Source organism: Dendrobium catenatum, unplaced genomic scaffold (assembly GCF_001605985.2).
Source record: "Dendrobium catenatum unplaced genomic scaffold, ASM160598v2 fragScaff_scaffold_827, whole genome shotgun sequence".
NCBI lineage: Eukaryota > Viridiplantae > Streptophyta > Magnoliopsida > Asparagales > Orchidaceae > Dendrobium > Dendrobium catenatum.
This window is the reverse complement of record NW_021319289.1, coordinates 456244-478548: the sequence shown is the minus strand read 5'-3', so window position 1 is coordinate 478548 and position 22305 is coordinate 456244. Positions and strand designations below refer to the sequence as shown.

Genomic DNA, 22305 nt, shown 5'->3' with positions numbered 1-22305 from the left:
AATAATTTAGTTTATAACTTTATCATTATTCTAACCAAATTCTACAACTATTAAACTTTACCATATCTAACTGCTCTTCGCGTATCTTCACATGCCACCTAATTCCCTCATTCTTGTCCTTATATACCACCTTAACCCCTTGACATTTCTAGCTTGGTCATCTGCTTAAATATGATTCGGCAATAAATTCATATCCAGATAAGAAAAGAAAAAGAAGGGAGAAGCAGCAAAAAAAAATTATGAAGTTTATTCTTTTCCTAAGCTCTCTCAATTTTCCGTTGAAAAAAAAAATCTTAATTTTTCTTGGTTGAAGGAAATTTTTCTTCATTCTCTCAATTTTCTCTTGAAGGGAAAACTGTAACTTCTTATCCTTCTCTTAAACCAATGACAGCTCACCGATTAGATCAACATCATGCAAGAAATAGAAGCAAGGTTTACCGTTTACTAGGAGAAGCCGAACTCCCAAAGCATGAATTCCGATAAAGAAAAAATCTTCTCTTGAAGTTGAAGGTCAATATCATCCGCTAATTGTAGCAATTAGCAAAGAGAATATTCTAAACTTTAGGATACCCTTAGGACTTTTGGCCTAAAAATGGTTGACATCGCAGAGTGATTAGTTGAAGTAATATCCGAAAATATATATATATATATATATATATATATATATATAGATAATGATGGTTAATAAGTTTAATTATAAATAGAGAAAGAGAGAGAGAGCAAATTTTCTAATTATAGGATATTTTAATTATATAATTAGCAAATAAATTTATTATTACGGGACTAAATAAAATATATTTAAAAGAAATAATTAAATTAAGAAAATATAAAATTTACGCATTAGTGATGATTTGTATTTTAAAAAAGAGAATTTATTATGATTATTATCAAAGTTGCATGCATATAATAAGCTAACTAAAATGATACGCTAATTATTCATGAATATTAACTATGTTGCACCGATACACCTATTTATGAAGGCGTGTTATATCTGATACACCGATACACGGATACACCTCCGATACTGCACCGATACATGTCGGATACGGCTTTGCCATATCCAATTAAAATACAATTTAATTTCAAAAGGACACGCGTATCGAATATACTCGTCCCTTGAAAAACAAAAAAATATGAAAAAAAAATATCCATCATATTTACTTTTGTGGCTGCGAGCGAGGTTCTCTCATTTCCGAGATGGATTTGAGTCTCTTGATGATATGAGAATATTAGAAATTGCTAATCTTTCACTTAATGAGTCTGAATTAGAAGCTATGATATTTATTGAAGATGATATAGAAGTTCAAAGACAAACAACTAAAGAAGCTACTCAAATCATTCCTTCTATTGAATAGTTGAAACTTCATGTGCTAGACAATTTATGTTTATGCTTTTGTTGTTGTACTAGACATTTAATGCTTACTTTTATTTTGATATTATAAGCTACAAGGCTACAAATGATGTTACTTTTATTGTTTTTGTAATTTCAAATATTATGCTTTGATTGTTTTCTTAATTTTTAGGTATGATTTATAAATTATAATGTCGTATCCGCGCCATACCCGTATCATGTATTTTTAAGAATTGACGTGTCCCATATCTGTATCGTGTCGTATCCGTGTCGCAGTATCCGTATCGGTGCAACATAGAATATTAATTATGATTATATACTTTAAAAGAATAACTAATGACTAATTAAGATTACTTAACATGATATATATAATTAACTAATATAAATATTTAATATTATTATAGGTGTCAAAGTAACAAAGACAGATTAAGGACTAAGTTAGAAGTTGGAAATCTAATTTTTCTGAACTAAGAAGAGTATTCATATTTTTAAATTATTACAATATTACTGCTTTTCTTAAACCAATTGCATAATAATGCTATTTATATTTATCTATACAACTGTTTTTGCACATTTATTTATGATTCAACTCTACTGTAGAAAAGATTGATCATATTAAAATAAATTATAAATTTTTTTATGATCAAGGTAGTTTTATTTAATGTCAAACAATGTTAGTTATAGGAAAATATTAATGTTAAGAAAAATATAAATGAAATGACTTATATAGGAATGCTTGCATGTACATATTTGACTAATAGAGTTCATCCTCTTATAGTAAAGGATGGGGACGCAATGCACCTACATGTATAAATTGGAAAAAACATTGAAAAAAAAAATGATTGGAAAAGGAAATATCTTAATTGGTATTATTTAGATAGTCACTCATCTGACTCGTATTTTTTTATAGGAAAAAATAAGACATGATATTACTTACACATTATATATAATTCAAAGCCACTTACAAAATCATCTTTAAATAGAATTACTATCAAATAATATTATTTTATTTCATGTTTAAAAGCAAGCATGCGTATTGTTTCAAAATTATGTTATATTACTATAATTTGGAAATATGATATATTCACTAGGCTGGATTATACTCTTTTGACTAGACTATTCCTGACTTAGCTACTCTTTTAGCTAAGTTGCTCCTCTTTAGTATGATTAAGCTCCTATGACTGCAATAATCTTAGACTAGTAATGCTTTTTCTTACTCAATTATCTCTTTGTCTTAATCATACTCTTTTAACTAAGTCATCCTCTCCACATAAACATACCCTCTTGATCATATTAATATCCCTAGTGTAATCATATTCTTTGATTATATTACTCTATTTAACTTAATTACTTCTTTCTAACAAAGTCATTCTTAGCTTGATCCAACTATTAGAATTATGTTGTCTTCTAAGTATAATCTTGCTCTTAAGATTAGACTATCCTTTATCAAACTTGGTCACGCCTCCGCTTGGTCAGCTCATTTCTTTTTCTAGTTCCGCCCTTAAAGTTAAATTGCATTTCTATCTTATTGACTCAGTTATGCTCTCTTAAATTGAGTCATACTTTGTCTAATCCCACCATTGGAATTAGACTACGACTTCCAGGTCTAGTCTTGCACTTAAAAATAGACTATACTTTATCTAGATAGGTCAAGCTCTCTCGGTCAGGTCCTTTCCCAGTCTGATCCTGCTCTTCGGATTAGACAATTTTGTTGATCTACTCTTGCCCTTTAGGCTAACATATATCATTTGATTTTGTTTGGCAAAGACACACGTAGCCTAATCCCATTCTTAAGATTGATTATTCCACTTAATTTAAAATACATATGATGTGGACATCCGGCCGTGAAAAGTTTGTCAGAGGAAGGACCGGAGATCTATGGCTAGGATCGGATTGCTCTATTTCTGAGCAGTTATTTGTATTTGATTTATTATGTGTAATTTTTCTTTTTTACCTTCACTTGAGGGAGTAAGTTTATGTGACCCCAAGGGGCACTTTTGTCATTTGATGTTTTATTATATTTTGTCTATTTATAGTCCTCACCCTCCCCCTTGGGCAGGACGATGATGATGATGAATGAAAATTTATGCACTTTATGTTTTGGTGCGTTTGAGAGTTTTTGTGAGAGCGCATGTGAAGTCCCTAGGTGAGGGCAAAGCAAGACCCATCAGCTGCAGGAAGCATCTGAGCTCACAGTTAATCGGCGCCTCCATTCCCCATCAACTCGGCACATCCCAGCCTAGTCAAGCCATCATCACCCATAACTCTCCTTGGCCGATCCACCACAACCCATTCCTCTCTTCCTCCTAAACGCCGCCTCCCCTCTGCTCATGGCTGAAACTTTCGTGACCTCTTCTCCCCACTTTCTTTCTCCACATTGATCCTCCAACATTTCCTAAGCTAATCTTGGAAATCTAAATTCAAATTTGAATTCTCCTTGAGCCTTAAATTCCTTTCCTAAATTGTTGGAATATTTTTGGAAAGGTATCCCCATCCATAAATATGAATTTAAATGAAGAACCCTCATTAAATTTCCTTCCTGAATTAGCCTAAGCTTAATTTTAGGAAATCTGAATTCAAATTTGAATTCTCTTTGAATCTTGACTTCCCTTCCTAAATTGTTGGATTATTTTTTGGAAAGATATCCCCATCCATAAATCTGAATTTAAATGAAGAATCCTCATTAAGTCTCCTTCCTAAATTAGCCTAGCTTAATTTTAGGAAATCTGAATTAAAATTTGAATTCTCCTAAAAGTTTTGAATTCGGTTCCTAAATTATTGGGCTATGTTTGGGAGGATATCCCTATATGCAAATTTAAGCATTGATCGGAAATCTGAATTAAATCCTTAGCGAATATGCTTTAATTGGCAACTCCACTAAAGCCCTAAATCAGCTCCCATCAATTAGTGTTGGTCGCCCCTTCCCCTCTCCGCCCTTCCTTATGTGTCCACCCCAATTAATTCCCCAGCCCATCAAATTCAATTCCAGGCGCCGCCCCTCCTAATTGACCACTAATATAATTCAGCAAGCCAACTGGATGTGAATAGTATTCTCAGATTTTGGCTAACTGTTGCCCCTATGCTTCCATAGCCAACTGCCCAGTTTTCCAAGCCTAATATCAGCTATTCTAGGATTTGAACCCCACATGGTTGCTATCCAGATTTCCAGAAGATGCTAGATTGCTGTCCAGATTTCCAGAAGATGTTAGATTGTTGTCCAGATTTCCAGAAGATGTTAGAATGTTATCCAAAAGTGTGAGAGGGATTCGTATTGTTGTTCTCCCCTCATAGGCAGCCAAATGACTTCATTGTGGCTTAGTATCTTCTTCCTTGCGGGTAAACTCTGCCCCCTCCCTTGCACCTTTTGATCCTTCATCAATCGTGGCATCATTTTATTGTGAAAGCTTCTCCTCTTAAACCCCAACCAAGTGCGTTGTGTGAATGGGTCTTTGTAGTGACTAATCTATTTGTTAATTTAAGAATTGCTTCTAAAACATCACGTGAGCATGATATTAATTTATTTGATTATCTATTGGTCCTTCTATTAGCTTGTGATTGATTGCTTGAACTTGATTATCCTCTTGCATGATGAAATCATTGCTTGAGTTCATTGTGAATTAATAATTTGTTAAGCTCTGTTAAAGTACGAGGAAATTCCAATTCTTTTTTTTTTTTTGAAGAAATGCATCCAAATTGCATTAAAAACCAAAAGAAGCTAATTACAATTACTAATGGAATCACATTCCTCCTTGATTGAATTGAATAACAAGGAAGGAATGTTATTAAAAGAACGGCTATCAAAAAAGAAACTACTATCTAGAGCCATAGTAGCACACAAATTGGCTACTTTATTACAATACCTATGGACATGTTGAAAAACAACCTTATGGAAATCATTAAGAAAAAGCAAATCCTTTACCGGCCACCTATCAAAGAGCCAATTATTCTTCTTCAAAGAATCTTGGATGAAAGTAATAATATCGAGGTTGTCGCTCTCAATTATTACCCCTTTGTATTCAAGCATCCAACTCTTAATATACTCCCTTACCGAGAAAACAGCTTCCAACTCAAGCTGAGCAATGTCCCAATGAATTTTGTTCTCCCCAAAAGCAATTATGAATCTTCCCTTGTAATCTCTGAAAATGCCACCGATTCCAGAGCAGTTAGACCTAAGCAATGAAGCATCAACATTGATCTTCATCCAATCTTTCGGTGGAGGGCACCAAGATTCACGAGACTCCCTAAGGAGACTAGTACCCCAGTTGGAAAGATGTAGAGAGAACTTAGTAGCAGCCAAAGACAAAGCATTCACAGCTATCATATAGCAAGGCAGAACAGAATTTCCATGTTTAAAATCATTCCGATTTTTCCATGACAGGTACACAATTGTACAGTAGATCTTCACAATTCCATTATCCCGAGAAGATAAACTCTTTAAACCCTGTAAACACCCCTCTAGCGTTTGAAAAACAGGGATTGAAATACCCCATCTACGCATCTGGATAATGACATCAATCATATACTTGCACTGTACCATGATGTGTTCAAAACTTTCAACAACATTGCAGCCTCTAGCACAGTGGTCATTCACAGCAATCCTACGGTGCTTCAGGAATTGGTTTGTAGGGATGGCGCCTTTCCCAAGTCTCCACCAAAAAACTTCAACCTTCTTGTTAAGCTTAATTTTATATAACCACTCATAATAATCAATGTTAACCATGTTAACCTTGATTCTCATAAAATTTTCATGGGCTATAGCTGAAACAGTCTTACCCGAGTAATTATACAGCAGCTAAACTCGGTCTTCATTACTGACATCAGTATGAATTTGGCTGATTAACACAACCAATTCCTGATGAAAAAATTCCTGAAGCAGGCCATAATTCCATTGGCCATTCCTCAACAACAATTGATGCACATTCATTCCTTCCAGAGAAGCACTATCCACAAAAGTTGGCCACCATTTGATACATTTGTCTAGTAACCAAATCTCATTCAACACACTGATTTTATCCCCTTTACCAATCCTCCATCTTACTATGTTTTGCAGCCGTCTACCTCCTTCGCATAAAATTTTCCAGGTATTGGAAGTTGCTCTCTTGCATGTATCTTTCATAATTTCCTCCCCATATTTACTTATGATAGTCCTGTGAAAAAGAGTATCAGGTTTTTGCATGAAATTCCATGCCAGCTTCGATCTCAAAGAACCAATTCTCATCAATGGAGACTGAAGACCCATACCCCCCATTCTTCTAGGTTTACACAATTCTTCCCAAGCCACATAATGCATACTCCGATTACCATCAGTTTTGTGCCAAATAAAACCTCTACAAAGTTTTTCAACCTCATACAACACTTTTTTAGGAACCAAAGAGTGTGTAATAAGAAAGTTTGGCATAGATAACAAAGAACTAGTGATAAGAGTGATCTTACCACCCAATGAGAGAGACTTCTTTCCCCAAGCATTTAGTCTATCCATGACATTGCTCAAAACATCTTGGAAATCAACAATCTTTAGTCTATTGAGAGACATCTTAATCCCTAGATAGGTTATCTCCTTAACCACTTTATAACCAAACAGTCTAGCAATTCTCTTCTTCATAGGATACCTAACCGCCTTCCCAAAAAAAATCTGAGACTTATTGATATTAACCCTTTGGCCCGTCCACTTGCAGAAATCTTCCACAATAATCTTCAAGGCTTTAGATAAACCCAAAGAGAAATTCCAATTCAATATAAAACTAGCTGAACTAAAATATAAAACTACCATTTAAATTTATTTTAAAAAAATAACCAATTTTTGTAGCCAGAAAAGAAAATCATTGCTAACGCCAAGGGTGAAACAACATTTCCATCGTCAGAGAAGAAGATCGTCGTTAACGGCTCAAGAGAAATAGTAATTTCATCATTTAAAATCACAAAAGCAAAAAATTTTGAAGGAAAATGAGAATAATGAGAGGAAAGGAACAAATAGGAGAGAATGGAGGCTTAAATAGCCCTAATCGATAGCCAACAGCTACTCCAAAGTTTCAAAGAAAAAAAGCCCTGTGGCAATCAAGTCGCAACTGGATAACGATTTCCACCACATGGCAAACAAAATCGTCACATAGAGGGCAACTATGTGTACTTCAAATTACAATTTTTCCCTCCCATTTTTTATAATTTTAATTTAAAAAAATGTTGATTTCAAAATATTGCAGAATTGATTTGGGTTTTGCTCATTAAAATTTCTATCTAGAACATTGTGTTACTAAATTGCAAAAATTAGTAACATTATCAAATAATTAAAAAAAAAATCTTATAACTTGGGAAAGTTTTCTCAATGCTTCAAATAATGCTGATACGTGCTATCATGCATTAGTTGAGTCAAAAATGCATGTATTTAATTTTTTTTAATTTGGACTCTTAATAAGACACAAGAGACAAAAAGGAATCATGTAATGTAGCCAACTCCACATAGTGGGACAAACCGACAAAGTCTTGATGTTGTTGTTGTATCCTATTCTTTAAAAATTCAAAAATAAGAGTTTTGTATTTGAAATTGTGCATTTGGACCAAACTATCTCAGCAAAATATAAGATGTACTCAAAAGGTTTAAAACACATATTTAGGCAATCACAATTTCTTTCATGAATATTTATGATATTTCTTATATTAAATAATTGAAATAAATGATATTTCAATCATAACATAATTAAAAAAAATAACTCAAATAATTCTAAGAAAATTCAAGGATATCTTAAATGGTAATATAAGATTGTGGAAAGCTTGTCATTATTATGGGCCCCACCCAAGGGTAAATTGATACTTTGCCCAAAAGGCTATTTTCATTTGAAAAATACAAATGACATGCAAATTATCAAATGAAATAATAAGAAAATTCAGAAAGATATCTATGCTACTAAGAGACACCACCAAATTCTAATAGGATATTTTTTTAGTTATTTAAATCAATTTAATAATTCAAAAAAGAAGTGAAGATCACACCTTTTAAATACATCAAATTAATTTCAAAAATCCCAAAATAATTTGGGAATGCATAGAACCACACTAGGAACTCTACCAAATTTATAAAATGTTTCCAATTAAAATCCTAATTATGAGGATTTTAAAATAGTGACTAATGATTGGAAAAGATAAAACATGCAAAGCCATTATTTACCAAACAAGGACATAATTTTTGAAGGCTTATTAAGAGTCATTTGATCCATAAGAGTTTATGTGGTGAGAAACAGTTTTGATGTTCTACTTTTTCAAAAGAAAAAAATGTATAAGACTCATAACATATCTCAAAATATTTACTTTCCTAGAAATAATTCTCCAACGGCCTTTATAAGTAGTTGCAACTGTCACAAACGGACCCTAAGAAAACTATATTGTCCAGATCTATGTGTTTGATAGTAAAGAAGTCAGTGAAGGCGATTTAAGGGTGCAAAATGATAATATTATGGTTGGTGTATAGCAAAATTAGAAAAAATAAATAAATAAAATGCTATCTTAGAAAGATGCCGTGAGTATCATCTATTAAAATTAAGATTGTGAAAGATAAATTTAATTGGTTTAAGCATGTACAACAAAGGGCAAAATATACATAAATAAAATAGGTACAAAAAACTTACTGTCAAAGGATGAGTAAGAACAAGGGATGGATCAAAGATCGTCATAGTTGTGAAAAAAAATTTATACAATATAAGTATAACAACTCATACAATGCTTGGCAAGGACAAATAGAAAATAAGGATTCCAACATCAATAATCATATTTCAAACAACTTCTAGTAGAGAATTTTAAGAAAAACTTAAAATATTTACATTAAAAAAATATACAGATAATATCTTCGTTGAATGCCAAAAGCTTCAAATGAAAAAGGGGACAAAAGCTGCATTGAATAACTTCAAGAAACTCATCAAAAATTAGGTGGTAGTAACTTGAATGAATATCATAACACGGTTTTTTTAAGTACTAAGAAGAAATGGCAAAGCCATAAATATTAAAAAAAAGATGTTTTCTCTTTTAAAAAAAAAAAGTCATTAGCATCACACTTAAATTGGAAAACATACTCAAGTTATTTTAAAATCTTTTAAGAAAAAGAACTTTTTTTTTTGTATTGATTCCATTTAGAGCTTCGGCAAACAAAAAGAAATATCACGATACAATATAAGAGGGGTTTTGCAACTATGAATTCTGAAATCATCCTGCAAAAGGAAGATGGAATCTTCTATATGATTTGAACGTGTCTAGAAATTACAAATGTCTCACCTTATTTTCAAGGAAATTTCCATTTGTTACATTGCACCTACCCCCGCCAGAAATCCTCACCTTAAGATCATAAAATGTTAATGAATTAAGCAGTCAATCAAGAGATTCTGAAAAAGAATTGAAATTAGTAGTTAAATAGTACATTAATAAGAAGAATCTTGTCAATTACATTTTCAACAAAGACAATGTAAATGAGAAGTGTCAAATCAAATTTACGTTCCCATGTGATTTTGAATTGCCAGGTAAAGAACTATGCTATCTGAACTGAAAATCACAAGAAAATGCTACCAGGATTGCCTTAGTGGTAAAGGTCTACCTAATCAATATGCATTTTGCAAAATAATATTCAAGCAATCTACACAAAACTAAATTATACTCAATTTTAATAAATAATATATATTTATATGCTCAGCGTTTTCATGACTTACAGATTTATAATAGGTTTATAAATTGTAATAACTACTACTATAGAAATGAGTCCACCTAAAATGACCTGAATCAAAACCAGTAAGAATTTTGTGCTTGCCCTTGTATATGTTAAATATTTAAGAAATTTTAAGTTAACCTACATTTAACCAAGTCCAAATGAGTATGTAGTCAAGTTTTCTAGAGGAATGGCAAGTAACAAGTAAAACTCAAAATTTTCACCTATTTATTTTAAATATATGAATTTTTATGTGTTTTACTACTTTTGCTAATTTTAATAGAAAATGCTACAGAACAATAAATGCATCAAAATGATGTTATAAATGTTCTATGTGAATGATTTTTTGAAATGTTACTTACTGAATATGTGTACAAGCTCTACCCCACATATATTACTAAAATTATCATACATATGTAACTTTAATGGATTCATACATTATGTAAAATGTCATTTATAAATATTAAATATGTCAATATTTTCATAATTTCATGTACATATGATGAGGACATCGTCAGCATTTTCGACACATGTACCTTTATGAGACGCCGGAGATCGACGGCCACGAGCATGAGTTGTATTTTGTCATTTTATGTAGTAGTTTATTTTATTTTGATGTTTTTCCGCTTTTGCCCTTATGGGCATTGAGTCGCTTATGTAGCCTGGAAGGGCACTTGTGTCATTTCTTGTTATTTCATTTTGGCCTATTTATATGAGGCCTCATGCATTGTAATTTCAGTTTTTTTATGAATGAAAAATATTTTCCTTTGTTCTCTTTGTGAGTGCACTTCCCTTTGATCTCTTAGTGAGTTCAACGGGAAAACTAGATCTCTTCGTGAGTTCTAGATTTAGTCCAAAAATTATTGTGTGGAGGTAGAGTATTGAAGAGATACGAGGTGAGTGGAATCAAAGCAACGAAAATCTCAGATTTTCACTTCTTCCCCCTCCCCTCACCCTAGTGCCGCCGACCCCTTGGAGCCATCCAGGCCGCCAGCCTGCATAGCTCTACCCGCCGGCTAGTCACCCACCCAGCCACCCGCCGGCCGCCGCAGGACCCCCCATCCGCCGGCCCCTTGAATTCCTCAAATTTATTCCCTCCCACCACTACCAAAACTGAAATTACTTCAAATTTTTCAGTTTTATTTTCCTTTGGAGCCTTTCTCCACTCAAACTTCTCAAGGGCCCAAGCCAATCCCACCTTCCTCCACCAACCCGCCATCTTCTTCCTCTCTTTTCCCACTTCTTTTGTGCATCTTCCCGCCCGACAAGGATGCATGGCGGAACCCGAATGGAATTTTGGATTCGTACATGACGAGCGAGATCAAGTTGACATCTTCCAATCACCGTTCTTTGATGTGGGCTTTGATTTCGACGACATCATTGAAGACTACATCGATCGTATCCATTACACCTTAGTGGATGTGATCGACGAGCAAAGATCAAAGGGACGTTGGATCATCCTTGAACGACCGCCATCCTCCACCACTCCGGCCCCCTATCCAAGAACGACGATCTTAGGCTCCTTCTTCCTCGGAGTGACCTCGGTTCTAATGTGGAGACTCTTCTTCCGCTAAAGTCTAGACTAGTTGAGCGTATGGGCTCCAAAGGTGAAAGTTCTCATTATTAAATCGCGGATTCTTGTTTATTGTCGTAGTTTTACAATTGATCTTTGCATTTACTTAAATTGTTTGGTTAACCGACTTCGCTCTTCTTTGCCTAAGCAAGTTAAAAACTAAGAATTCTAAGGGTCAATCATTGTTATAAGTAATAAATTTATTGTGGAAACACTTTGTTAATTTGCTATCTTTAATTTCCTAAGTAACTCCGGATTTGTTTCACATCAACATATGATGTAATGCATGTTCATATAACAAATGTCATGAATGTGGGAGATGTTCAATTACAAGTCAAGTTACAAGGCCCCATTACATGTTTATGTTCATGCATTCCTTTGTATTGAACAAATGCAAGATAATCAAGTGGAGATATAAGAAGATGTGGAGCTATATAAAGAGAATAGAGCAAGTCTCCATCTAACTTGAACATATGTGAGAATGATCAAGTGAATTTATTAATTAAAGTGGAGTTATAAGCAGACATGAAGAAATGTGTATAAATCATGTTTTGAATAAATTGCACACAAGTCAGTGTTCCATCCTAAAGTCAAGTACAAGTTGAATGAAAGTTCATAATATTGATACATGTAAGTTCCATTAAAGTAAAGTATGAGTTGAATGATAGTTTATGTAACTAATACACGCAAGTTCGATGGCAAATCAAGTCAATACCACTTATAAGTTCATGTGTTCCTACTCATAAGTTAAAGAATATGATATATTGACATGTTATCTTTGTTAATAATCAAAGATGCAATCGAACCTTATTATAAATGGAATCCTGTATAACTATTATGTTGCCTTAATTATATTGTAAAACTTATTATTCGCACTTATGTTATTTATTTTAAATAAAGAATATTGAATTTTAGTAAGGTTCTGGAATGCCTAGTAAGCAATTAGTTGCTTATCAATATATTCATGCGCTATTTCAGGAAAAAGTAAAGCATAGGCAGCATAGATTAGAGATCGATAAGGTCAAAATCTAACTGGGGAAAGTTCAATATAAATGTATTTTTGATAATCCAGTCGTTTATGTTTCAATGAATAGAAGATCTGCACTGAATTATTATATATGATTTTTTTAGATTGAAATGTGAACGGATGTTTCTATTTTTCCCTGGCATTTTAGATATTTAGTTGGTTCTGATATGTTATAAATTGAAGATGAGACAATTAGGATTAAGTACAATTATTTCCTAAAATCCTAGGGCATCATAGAAGTACCAATGAGAGAATGATAAGTAAAATGAAAATTTTCTCCACGGATGTAAAGCCCTCTTCTGACAAATGTGACGCTTGAAGGAACTAGGGAACACATGGGCTGATTCAATACATTACCTTCTTTAATTTTCATTCATATAATCTTCTCCGTTTGCCATCTTCACCTGGAGTGACTTCAAGATATAACCATTACTTTCTACTCTTCTAGCCATGGTGCATAAAATAAAGTTTTGCTTCAAACAAATCTTAATTCATTGGCTCTGATTGTTTGCCACAACCGTTAGAGGACTTTCATAACAAGAGAAAGAAAAAACACTTAATGATGCCATTATCGCATGTCTATGTCAGTCATTTTCACCAAACTTAACATTAATTTGTTACATAGTCACCTCCTTAACAGCTTCAACTGTTGCCTTCACTTAGAATTCCACCGCCTCAGCCAGTGGCAATGCAATCAAAAATGTTGTTCCTCTCTGCACAAATTCATGCCGCCACCATTCAACATTACCTCCCTTCTCATTGTTACTGGTTTGTCGTTGTCAGCCAATACTCCCTATGTAAAGCCCTTTTTATTTTAAGAAAAAATATGAACCAGCCATTGTTGGTTCATCTGAATTGGCAATAGCCGACCCCATGTCTAAAGAGGTAGATAGAGAGAAGTGAGCATGAGAGGAATGAGAGACTGAGCAAGATAGAAAAAGCGCGAGCAAGACAAGCGGAGCACGGAGAGACTAAGAAACAGAGAGGGAGAGCATCATCGACAGAAGGGGAGCGAGACATAAAGTGTGAGGCCAAGCAAGCAAGTTGCCGAAGATGGATGAATTGCGTGCACAAATACTCTGAGCATGAGCCATAGCAGAGAGCTTGGTCCTCGTTGCTAGGGCTTGGAACCGAAAGGATGAAGTTTCTTCTTCTTCGCTCTTGATGAGGTAAACCCCAACCCTAAGTTTCCCTAACTTATGATTGATATGAAATGACTAGAAGTTGGCATTCACCTTTAGGCATTCCTTCACTTGGATCAATGTATGTTAACTCACAAGGATCTATTAGGGATTCCATTTTGTGAGGTTTGGATTAGTATTTACTTGTTAAAAAATTAAAATGGTGTTACTTAATAGAATCATAATGTAAGATTGAGTTAGGATATAAAATTAATGAGTGAAAGCATCTTATAAAATAAGTATATAGTTAGTAATTATTCAAATCATATATTGCCTTATTAAATGATTCATAACTAGTTGTTTAGGTTTTAAATAATTAAAGATATAATTAATGGGTTATTATTAATAATATTAAGTTTTATAATTATGAGATCTAAAATTAGCAAAAGGTTATGGCTCTTGTGAAGGATAGGTATAATTTGTATATATAAAAAATTCTCGTGAAATAATTATATATAAAAAAATTCTATGTTAATGACAACTTGAATAAAGAAAGTTTACCTTTCTTAAAAAAGACTATTTACTTATTATTATTTATAAAAATAATCAAAGCAATGGAAGCAATTCAAGATAATGATTTATTTGTATAGAAAATAATTTTAGTATTACAATAGAAGAAAAGAATCAAATAGGTTGTAAATAATTGCATATGCATAGATGTAAGGTTAATAGTAAATAAGATATGAAGTAATAAAGGGAATATTAAAATATATATAGGATAAAAGAATACTTGGAATTGAGATTATTTATACAGATTGAAACTCAAGAAGATGAGGATAAGGTTGATGAATAGTACTTACACATATTAAGGAAGGTGGTTACATTTCTTAATTAGAGTATTCAAATGTTTCCTTTTCTTCTAAACATATTTTCTTTCATCCATACATGTTGCATTTAATTGATACAGTTAAGATTATTGTTCATCTATATACATTAAATAATATATTGTTATCAAGATCATAACTTAAAATAATTTACAGTAATTCATCTATCTCAATGCAAAAATGATTTTTCACGTTGACATATATGAAGTACAAGTCTCCACTATGATACAACTATGTATATTGTATTAAACAATAGTTACTTATAGATTGATATTGTATGCTAAAAAGAAGGCAAATGAAATGATATATATATGAATGATTAAATGTGCATGTTGAAAGATAGAATCACCCTCTTATGGTCAAGTTAGGGACATTAACGTACCTGTGTATTGATGATTTTTACCTTACACCTCAAATACTAGTATAAGTATGACCTCCAGTTGTGCTAATAGGAGATGTATTGGCTAAAGGTGAGTTAGTATCTTCCCGCCTTAAATAATAATGGATATGATCAATATGTCATTGTGCAGACAGGGCATGTAACGACCAAAGCTGTGTTAGGTTTATGTCTACCTCTACCTTTTTTAACATAAGTCAAATATAATACCTCAACTTTTCTAATCGAGTCATCGGAATGCCTCTTTTTAATGTGACCAACCCATCTAAGGCGACTCCCTCTAATTTTATCTTCCGCTGGAGCTACTCCAACCTTATGACGTATATGCTCATTTTGTATCCTATCTCTAAGGGTAAAGCCACTCATCCACCAAAAGCATCTTCATCTCGGCAACACTTAACTTAGTATTATGCTTCTCTTTTAATGGTCAACATTCGACACCATAAAACATTGCAGGTCTCACCACCATCTTATAGAATTTTCCCTTAAGTTTGAGGGGGACTTGTATCGCACAACAAGCCCGATCACCGATGCATTCATCCACTTCAACCATCCAACTTGAATTCTACTAATAATATCCCCATCTATTTCACCATCACTCTGAACAATAGATCCAAGATATCTAAAACGTGTACTCTTATTAATGACTTGATCACCCAAAGTCACAATCCCCTCACTACGTCTATTGCTACTAAAATTACACTCAATATATTCAATTTTAGATCTACTCAAGCGAAAACCTTTAGACTCTAAGATTGACCTCCATAATTCAAGTTTACCTTCAACTCCCTCTCCAGTCTTATCAGCAAGAAGAATGTCATCAATAAAAAGCATACACCAAGTTACATCCTCTTGCAAATGTCTAGTGAGAACATCCATGACTAAAGCAAAAAGATATGGAATTAAGGCTGATCCTTGATGTAATCCAATGGAAATAGGAAAATACTTGGTCAAACCACCTTGTGTTTGAACACAAGTACTAGCCCTGGACACGCGCACACAAGAAAAATTAGAGCAATATCTCCTTGGGCCACACCAAGCTGGTTGCAAAGAACTGAAAGCCCTTCTGAAAAGTTCCTCCCATATACATGGCTTAACCATGATATTCACTTATCGCATAATACCAAAAATCTTGATTGGGAAAATTATCTCCTCATCTATACTCACAATTCCCTATAATACATAGGAATCACATTAGTAATATTAATAATAAATATTAATACTACACTGATAAAACTTATAAAAAAACTCAATCATTATTTTTCGAAAACTTCTGGATAGGTATCCTACATCTGAATTGGATCCTTTCTGGTTAAAGAATCTCTTTCTAGTTGTTCTGGAACAATTAGGAGATTATCTGGAAGAAATACGGGGATCTGCTTCTAATGGCGACATGCTATTGAGTGGTGGTCCCGCTTATGGGGTCAAATCAATACGTTCTAAGAATAAATATTGGAAGATCAATCTCATCGATCTTGTAAGTATCATACCAAATCCCATCAATCGAAACATTTTTTCGAGAAATACGAGACATCTAAGTCATACAAGTAAAGAGATCTATTCATTGATAAGAAAAAGAAAAAAACGTGAACGGTGATTGGATTGATGAGAAGATAGAATTCTGGGTCGCGAACAGTGATTCGATTGATGATGAAGAAAGAGAATTCTTGATTCAGTTATCCGCCTTAACGACAGAAATACAATGCTAAACACTTTCTTTATAGTTCCCATTTTCAACTTATTCCAATTAGAATCATGTCATATACATTAAATATGCCCAATGCAACTCAATTTGAACATCCTTTATAAGCATCTCCATGGATAGCCTAAAAAATATATAGACTTAATGTAGATATTTACGTAATCCTACAGTGATTGAAAACTTTTTGGTTATTCAAGAGTAAAAGCTTGAAATAATCCCCCGACTATTGGGATTTGTTAATATAAATTAAAATTAAAACACATATTAAATTTGATTTGTTAATGAACTAACTTATATGAAATTGAGTTGTGATAATTTTTATTATATTTAAATTATATGAAATTGAAATTTTTTTCACTATTTATTCACCCTTATTATGTAGTAGATTAAATATATATTATAATTTATTAAATGGTAAATTTGAGCAATATAATCAATGTAATCTTATATTCACTTGTAATACCTAAAATATCCTTCATATTTAACTTTAAAGTTAACTTTAACTCTTATTTTCGGCTTTGGGATAAAATTGGCTAAACTTTTAATAGTGGAGAGATTGAATTGGAGCAATGTGAAACTCTGGCACTAAATTAGACATTTATCGATATTCAAGGAACTATTTTGAGCTTTTCCGCATTATTCAACAACTATTTCTACTAAGACTAGTCAATGTTATATCAACTATAATTTTAACACCTTCAACTTCCTTAGCACTCCACCTTCACCATATCTATTTCATTCTTATCATTTGACAATTTTTATTTCTAGTAACAAAATTGATAACAACAAAATCTACTCTGCCACTTTCTAACTTTGGTATATTTCTATGCTTTATTTGTCAACATAGACATCAAAGGACAATGGACAATCACAACGACTTAATAGACTTTATAACATCTACTTCTTTAATACTAGCAGAGCTTCTTGGATCAAATAACTTTTGTACTTAAATGAATTGTTAAAATTATATGATCTAAAGAAATTTTCTTGATAAATTTATTCATATGATTTTGAAAAGTTTGAATCTTGAATAAGAACATCACCTATGACTTTATCATGTGAATTATGTGTTGAAACTTCTTTACAATCCTTGACAATGTTTAGTACCAATTAACTTAGGATGTTCTTATGAGTGTACCTAATGTAATGTAGTGCATAAGAAATCAGATGTTAATCTCTACTTTTGGTTGGCATGATAACTAAGTGACCTTTATGATTTAAGATTTCCTTCTAAACTTAATCTTCTTTGCTCATGCTAACCCACCTACTTAATTTATAATTTTTAAATGCAAAATGTAAAGCTCATGCCACTGTTTGTACTTTAGACTTGATGCATACAAACCTCCTTTGTATTAAGTATGGACTAAGGTCAAAATGTAAAACTTGCATACCCATACTAGGGTACCTTTTGCTCAATCTAATACATGTGAGATAAGCCATAGGTGGATTTGTGCGTTCCATTTGTCTTCTAATTTTAATCTTGCTCTACATTTTATTGGCATTCAAACACAATCACATAGATTTGGGTGACCTTGGCTATATTTATTAGCATTTCATCAATCTGAAACAAGGGGTGAGGACTAACCAAAACATCATATTTGGTGGGCATCAGATTACACTTCTCCCATTCTAGGAAAATTTAAAGGCAAAAATATTTAAACAACCAGACAAGTCCAGAAGAACAAATGTATAATTATAAGAAAACATTAAAGCCCTAAATGTTGCTTTCATGATAGAGAGTGCAACAAACTCTGCTTTCATGATAGAGAGTGCAACCTCAATTCTAATTTGGTACAATATTAAGACATAATTGACAAGCATAGCACATACCAAAAACAAACATTTCTTTCGCTTAAAGAATATCTCATAGCGTCAAGCCATCAACCATGGCAGATACGCTCAAAAGATATTTATTGGTATAAGAAAAGGCATTTCACAAAAGCAACTAACCTTAGATAAAGGCTTCCCCTTCTCAATGACTAACACATTTAAATGAGGAGCTACTTCCTTTGCCCTTACTGAAGCATAGATTCCAGCTGCACCGCCACCCACCACCAACAATAAAGGTTTACTTCCCTACAAGAATATAGAAAATCATACCAAACAGCTTTATAGAATTGTAACACACTAATAAATGACGAGAAACAGTTACATACAAAACAATAAACTTGCTTACAAATATATTAAGTTTGGCCATCCACAAGCAAATGTTATCAGCAAGACTTGAAGGTGAAATCCTTCATCTAAATAGCTTACACATTTACATAGTTTCAAATTGTCTTGTTCTTCTGACTTGCATGCACAATGATTTGAAATTTTTTAAAAATAAACAACCAAAAAGGCGTGATGGACCTTTTTAAGTGATGATTGGATATTCAAAATCATTTTATAAAACAAACTTTCCCAAAGATAAAGAAAAAACACAAAATTTTCAGCATTCATGTAGATGAATCAAGGCATCAAAAAGGTAATCCTGCAAGTCTATTGCCATCTTAGTTATAATCTCAACTTTGTGTAGACTTGTAAGGGAAATTCTCTAAGCGTCTTCTTCACATAACATAGTAAAGGTCGAAGTTCATTCTTCAATATTAATATGACAAACTCAGCCTAAAACTGTAGCATTTTGCCAAATCGCCACACAGCTCCCTTGTAGATTTTATTTCCAAATTAAGGAAAAAAAAACGCAGTGTCATGAGTTGTCCAAGATAGGCAAAACAACACAGCCAGTGCTCTTACAATAACGATGAATAATTGTGCACTTCATATTCAGTAAACAAACAAATTATTCAATAAATATTTTACGGATGTGAAAATAGCCATGGCCATCAGTGCAACCAAAACAAAACAAAAAAAATCTCAAATTTCCAAGCATTTCTACCTATCGACTAAAATCCCTAACCAAAAAAACTGACAGCACGACACCTAGGTTGCATTGGCCGGAAGGCTGAGTACCGAGCGCAATAGAGAACGAGGGGTCTTACGTTTTCCAAACACCGAATAGTTGAGCAAAACTTTCTTTCGCAGCAAGTGAAAGGCAGTCTGCCACTGGTTCTGGCCAGACGAACGGTTAGTGAAACTCCAAGAAGGGATGAACACGGCAGACGGACGCCCTTCATTGCCGTATTTTGTTGAACAGATTCTGAGCTTGCAGTGGAATGAACGCACCACTATTCTCTTCAAGAGCACAACAAATCCTCGCACCTCAGAACGCAATGGCGGTTCTTGACTTCACCGCGACCTAACAGAAAATCTCGGTTTGGCGACTAGCCGGTTGCTTCCTCAATGTTGTCGCCTTGCCTCTATTGTAGTGAAGTCGCCGCCCAAATTTCCTATGCCGGAGGGAATAGTTGGCCACGATGCTCCGGAGTCCGGCGCTCCCGCTCCCGCCTCATCTCAATTAGACAATTACGGTTATTGAGACGATTAATTTCATAAATGATGCTGTTTTTGTTTTTGATTGATGAAGGATAAACCTTAGAAAATAGGGCTGAGATTTTTTTAATTTTTTTATATTGGGAAACTAATTTCTCCAAATATCAAAAATCACGATAGAGTGAACTCTTTCTCAATAAATTAATGCTTAATAATGAAAGGGTTTGGTTGGAAAATTTTGAGTATTATATTTTAAATATAGTGATTTTGAATTTTGAATATTTGATTGATTGAAAAAATATTAAAATATTTATTTGAAAAATCATTAACTCATCACTAAGGCCTCATTTGAGATGGATTAATTTTGTCTTTTCTATTCCGAAATGACAGAGTTATTTTTTGGTTATTGTTTGCATGTAACACTTTCATAAAATTGTTTTTTTACAGAACTCATTTTTCTATTGTTTTCGAAACTTTTTAGCATTAGCTTCTCCGTTATAAATATCCATTCTCTCAAACAAAATTTTTAAAACCATCTTTTACAAAAGGCATCGGGTAGCCAAACGAAGCCTAATTCTTTTTTTCTTTTTTTTTTCTTCGATGAGGTTACTTCATAATACACTTCAAAAGCAAACTCTATTTTACCCCCTCTTCTCTTCACATATCGATGATATCGCTGTGATTTTCTTCCTTTATCAAATCCACCGCAAACTCAGGGTGTGCAATTGCCAACTCTCAAAATTATGATATATTAATTAATACTAAAGGCTTTTTACGTATTTTCCTTCCCTCAACACTACTTTGTCCAATTTTTCACAGTTATGTCTTCTATTTGAAGGAAGAAGACCTGCTCCCACTGGTGATTGTTGGTCTTTGAACAGTATGCAAGAAACAACTGCTCACACCTGCCTGCATTCGTCCATCTCACCTCTTCTTTAACTTACAATCGTCATCAGTAGTGTCGCTCTTAGTCTCAGCCAACAAGCCACCATATATAATGTCGCTCCAAATCCCAAACATCAAATTCTCAATCTTCTCGCTACCATGTTCGATATTTTTCTTTCTTGCTTTCACAAAGATAAATTAAAAATTCATATGAAAGAAAATGTCTTTATGTATTTTAATGTTAGAAGATAACTTCATTTTCTTTCTACTTTTTCCTCTCCCCTTTAATGATTTGGTTGAGTAATCATACCATGCTGTGTATAGTTCCATTATGTTACTATGTTCTTTATTGAGTATTAATCAGATTTTACACTAATTGATATTAAAGATCTAGTCACTTTTAGAGATATGAAAGCTATCCTACTTTATTGGTATTAATCAGATTTTACACTAATTGTTACTTTTAATAATATTTTATATTTTTATAATAACAATCAAAGCTGTCTAATTTCTTCAAAAAACAAAATATCGGTGAAAACAAATCTATTAAATAAAATATCAATTTGCATTTGTATTTAGTACTTCAAAAATCATATATATAAGCCAACAGTCGTACAATTACAACATATCATTTATCCACTACTAACTATAAAAGAAAAACTAAAGACTAAATGATAAAACAATAGTAAATCCTGAAGAATCATGTTTCTGATCAAACTCATACTCTTGATCTTATTTCTTGACCTGAAATAATTAAATCATATATATATATATATATATATATATATATATATATATATATATATATATATATTCCCTCATATATATATATATATATATATATATATATATATTCCCTCCAGGAAAAGTGTATGCAATGAACAAGGATTCCGCTTATATCTCGTCTATTTTTGATGAGATTTCTTTGGATGATAACACTTTCTCCTGGTACATGAATCAAATGTTTCATTTCATCCGAGAAAATACATCTCTTAGCTTAAAAAACCCAACAAATCACTAAAATCCTACAATTGAACTCAAAGCATTAAAATGGAACAATATGCATGTAATTATTTAGTTCATAATAATTGCAGTCAATATAATCATGAATTTATTCAAAGATAGTAAAACATATGTTGTAACACTAAAGCAGTAACGCCTGTAAAATAGTACAATACGGATGTCAAAAAAAAACTGTAAACAATCATTCTCAAACAAAATGTCATAGCAGTGTATCCAAATAGTAAATAAACCATATAAATCATTAAAGTGGAAATATCTATGAAAACTTTAAAATATTTATAACAATG

General features: G+C 32.8%; 1 protein-coding gene across 8 annotated transcripts in view; it reads right to left on the bottom strand.

The window, feature by feature from the left end:
* Positions 1-20173, bottom strand: part of LOC110095510 (uncharacterized protein YtfP) — a 42665-nt gene extending 22492 nt beyond the window's left edge. For 6 of the 8 annotated variants that reach the window (XR_003701437.1, XR_003701436.1, XM_028696721.1 and 3 more), the window contains exons 1-3: positions 18689-18770; positions 9611-9670; positions 5271-7051 (exon numbers count right to left, since the gene is read on the bottom strand). Coding sequence is in view for 6 of the 8 variants with exons in the window: in XM_028696721.1 (XP_028552554.1) it covers positions 5271-6089 (819 nt within the window). In the remaining 2 variants the exon portion in view is untranslated. Of the gene's footprint in view, positions 1-5270; positions 7052-9610; positions 9671-18688; positions 18815-19719 lie in introns of those variants that run through there. The other 2 variants (XM_020821086.2, XM_020821088.2) reach the window with 2 other exon arrangements.
* Positions 20174-22305: the final 2132 nt, after the last annotated feature.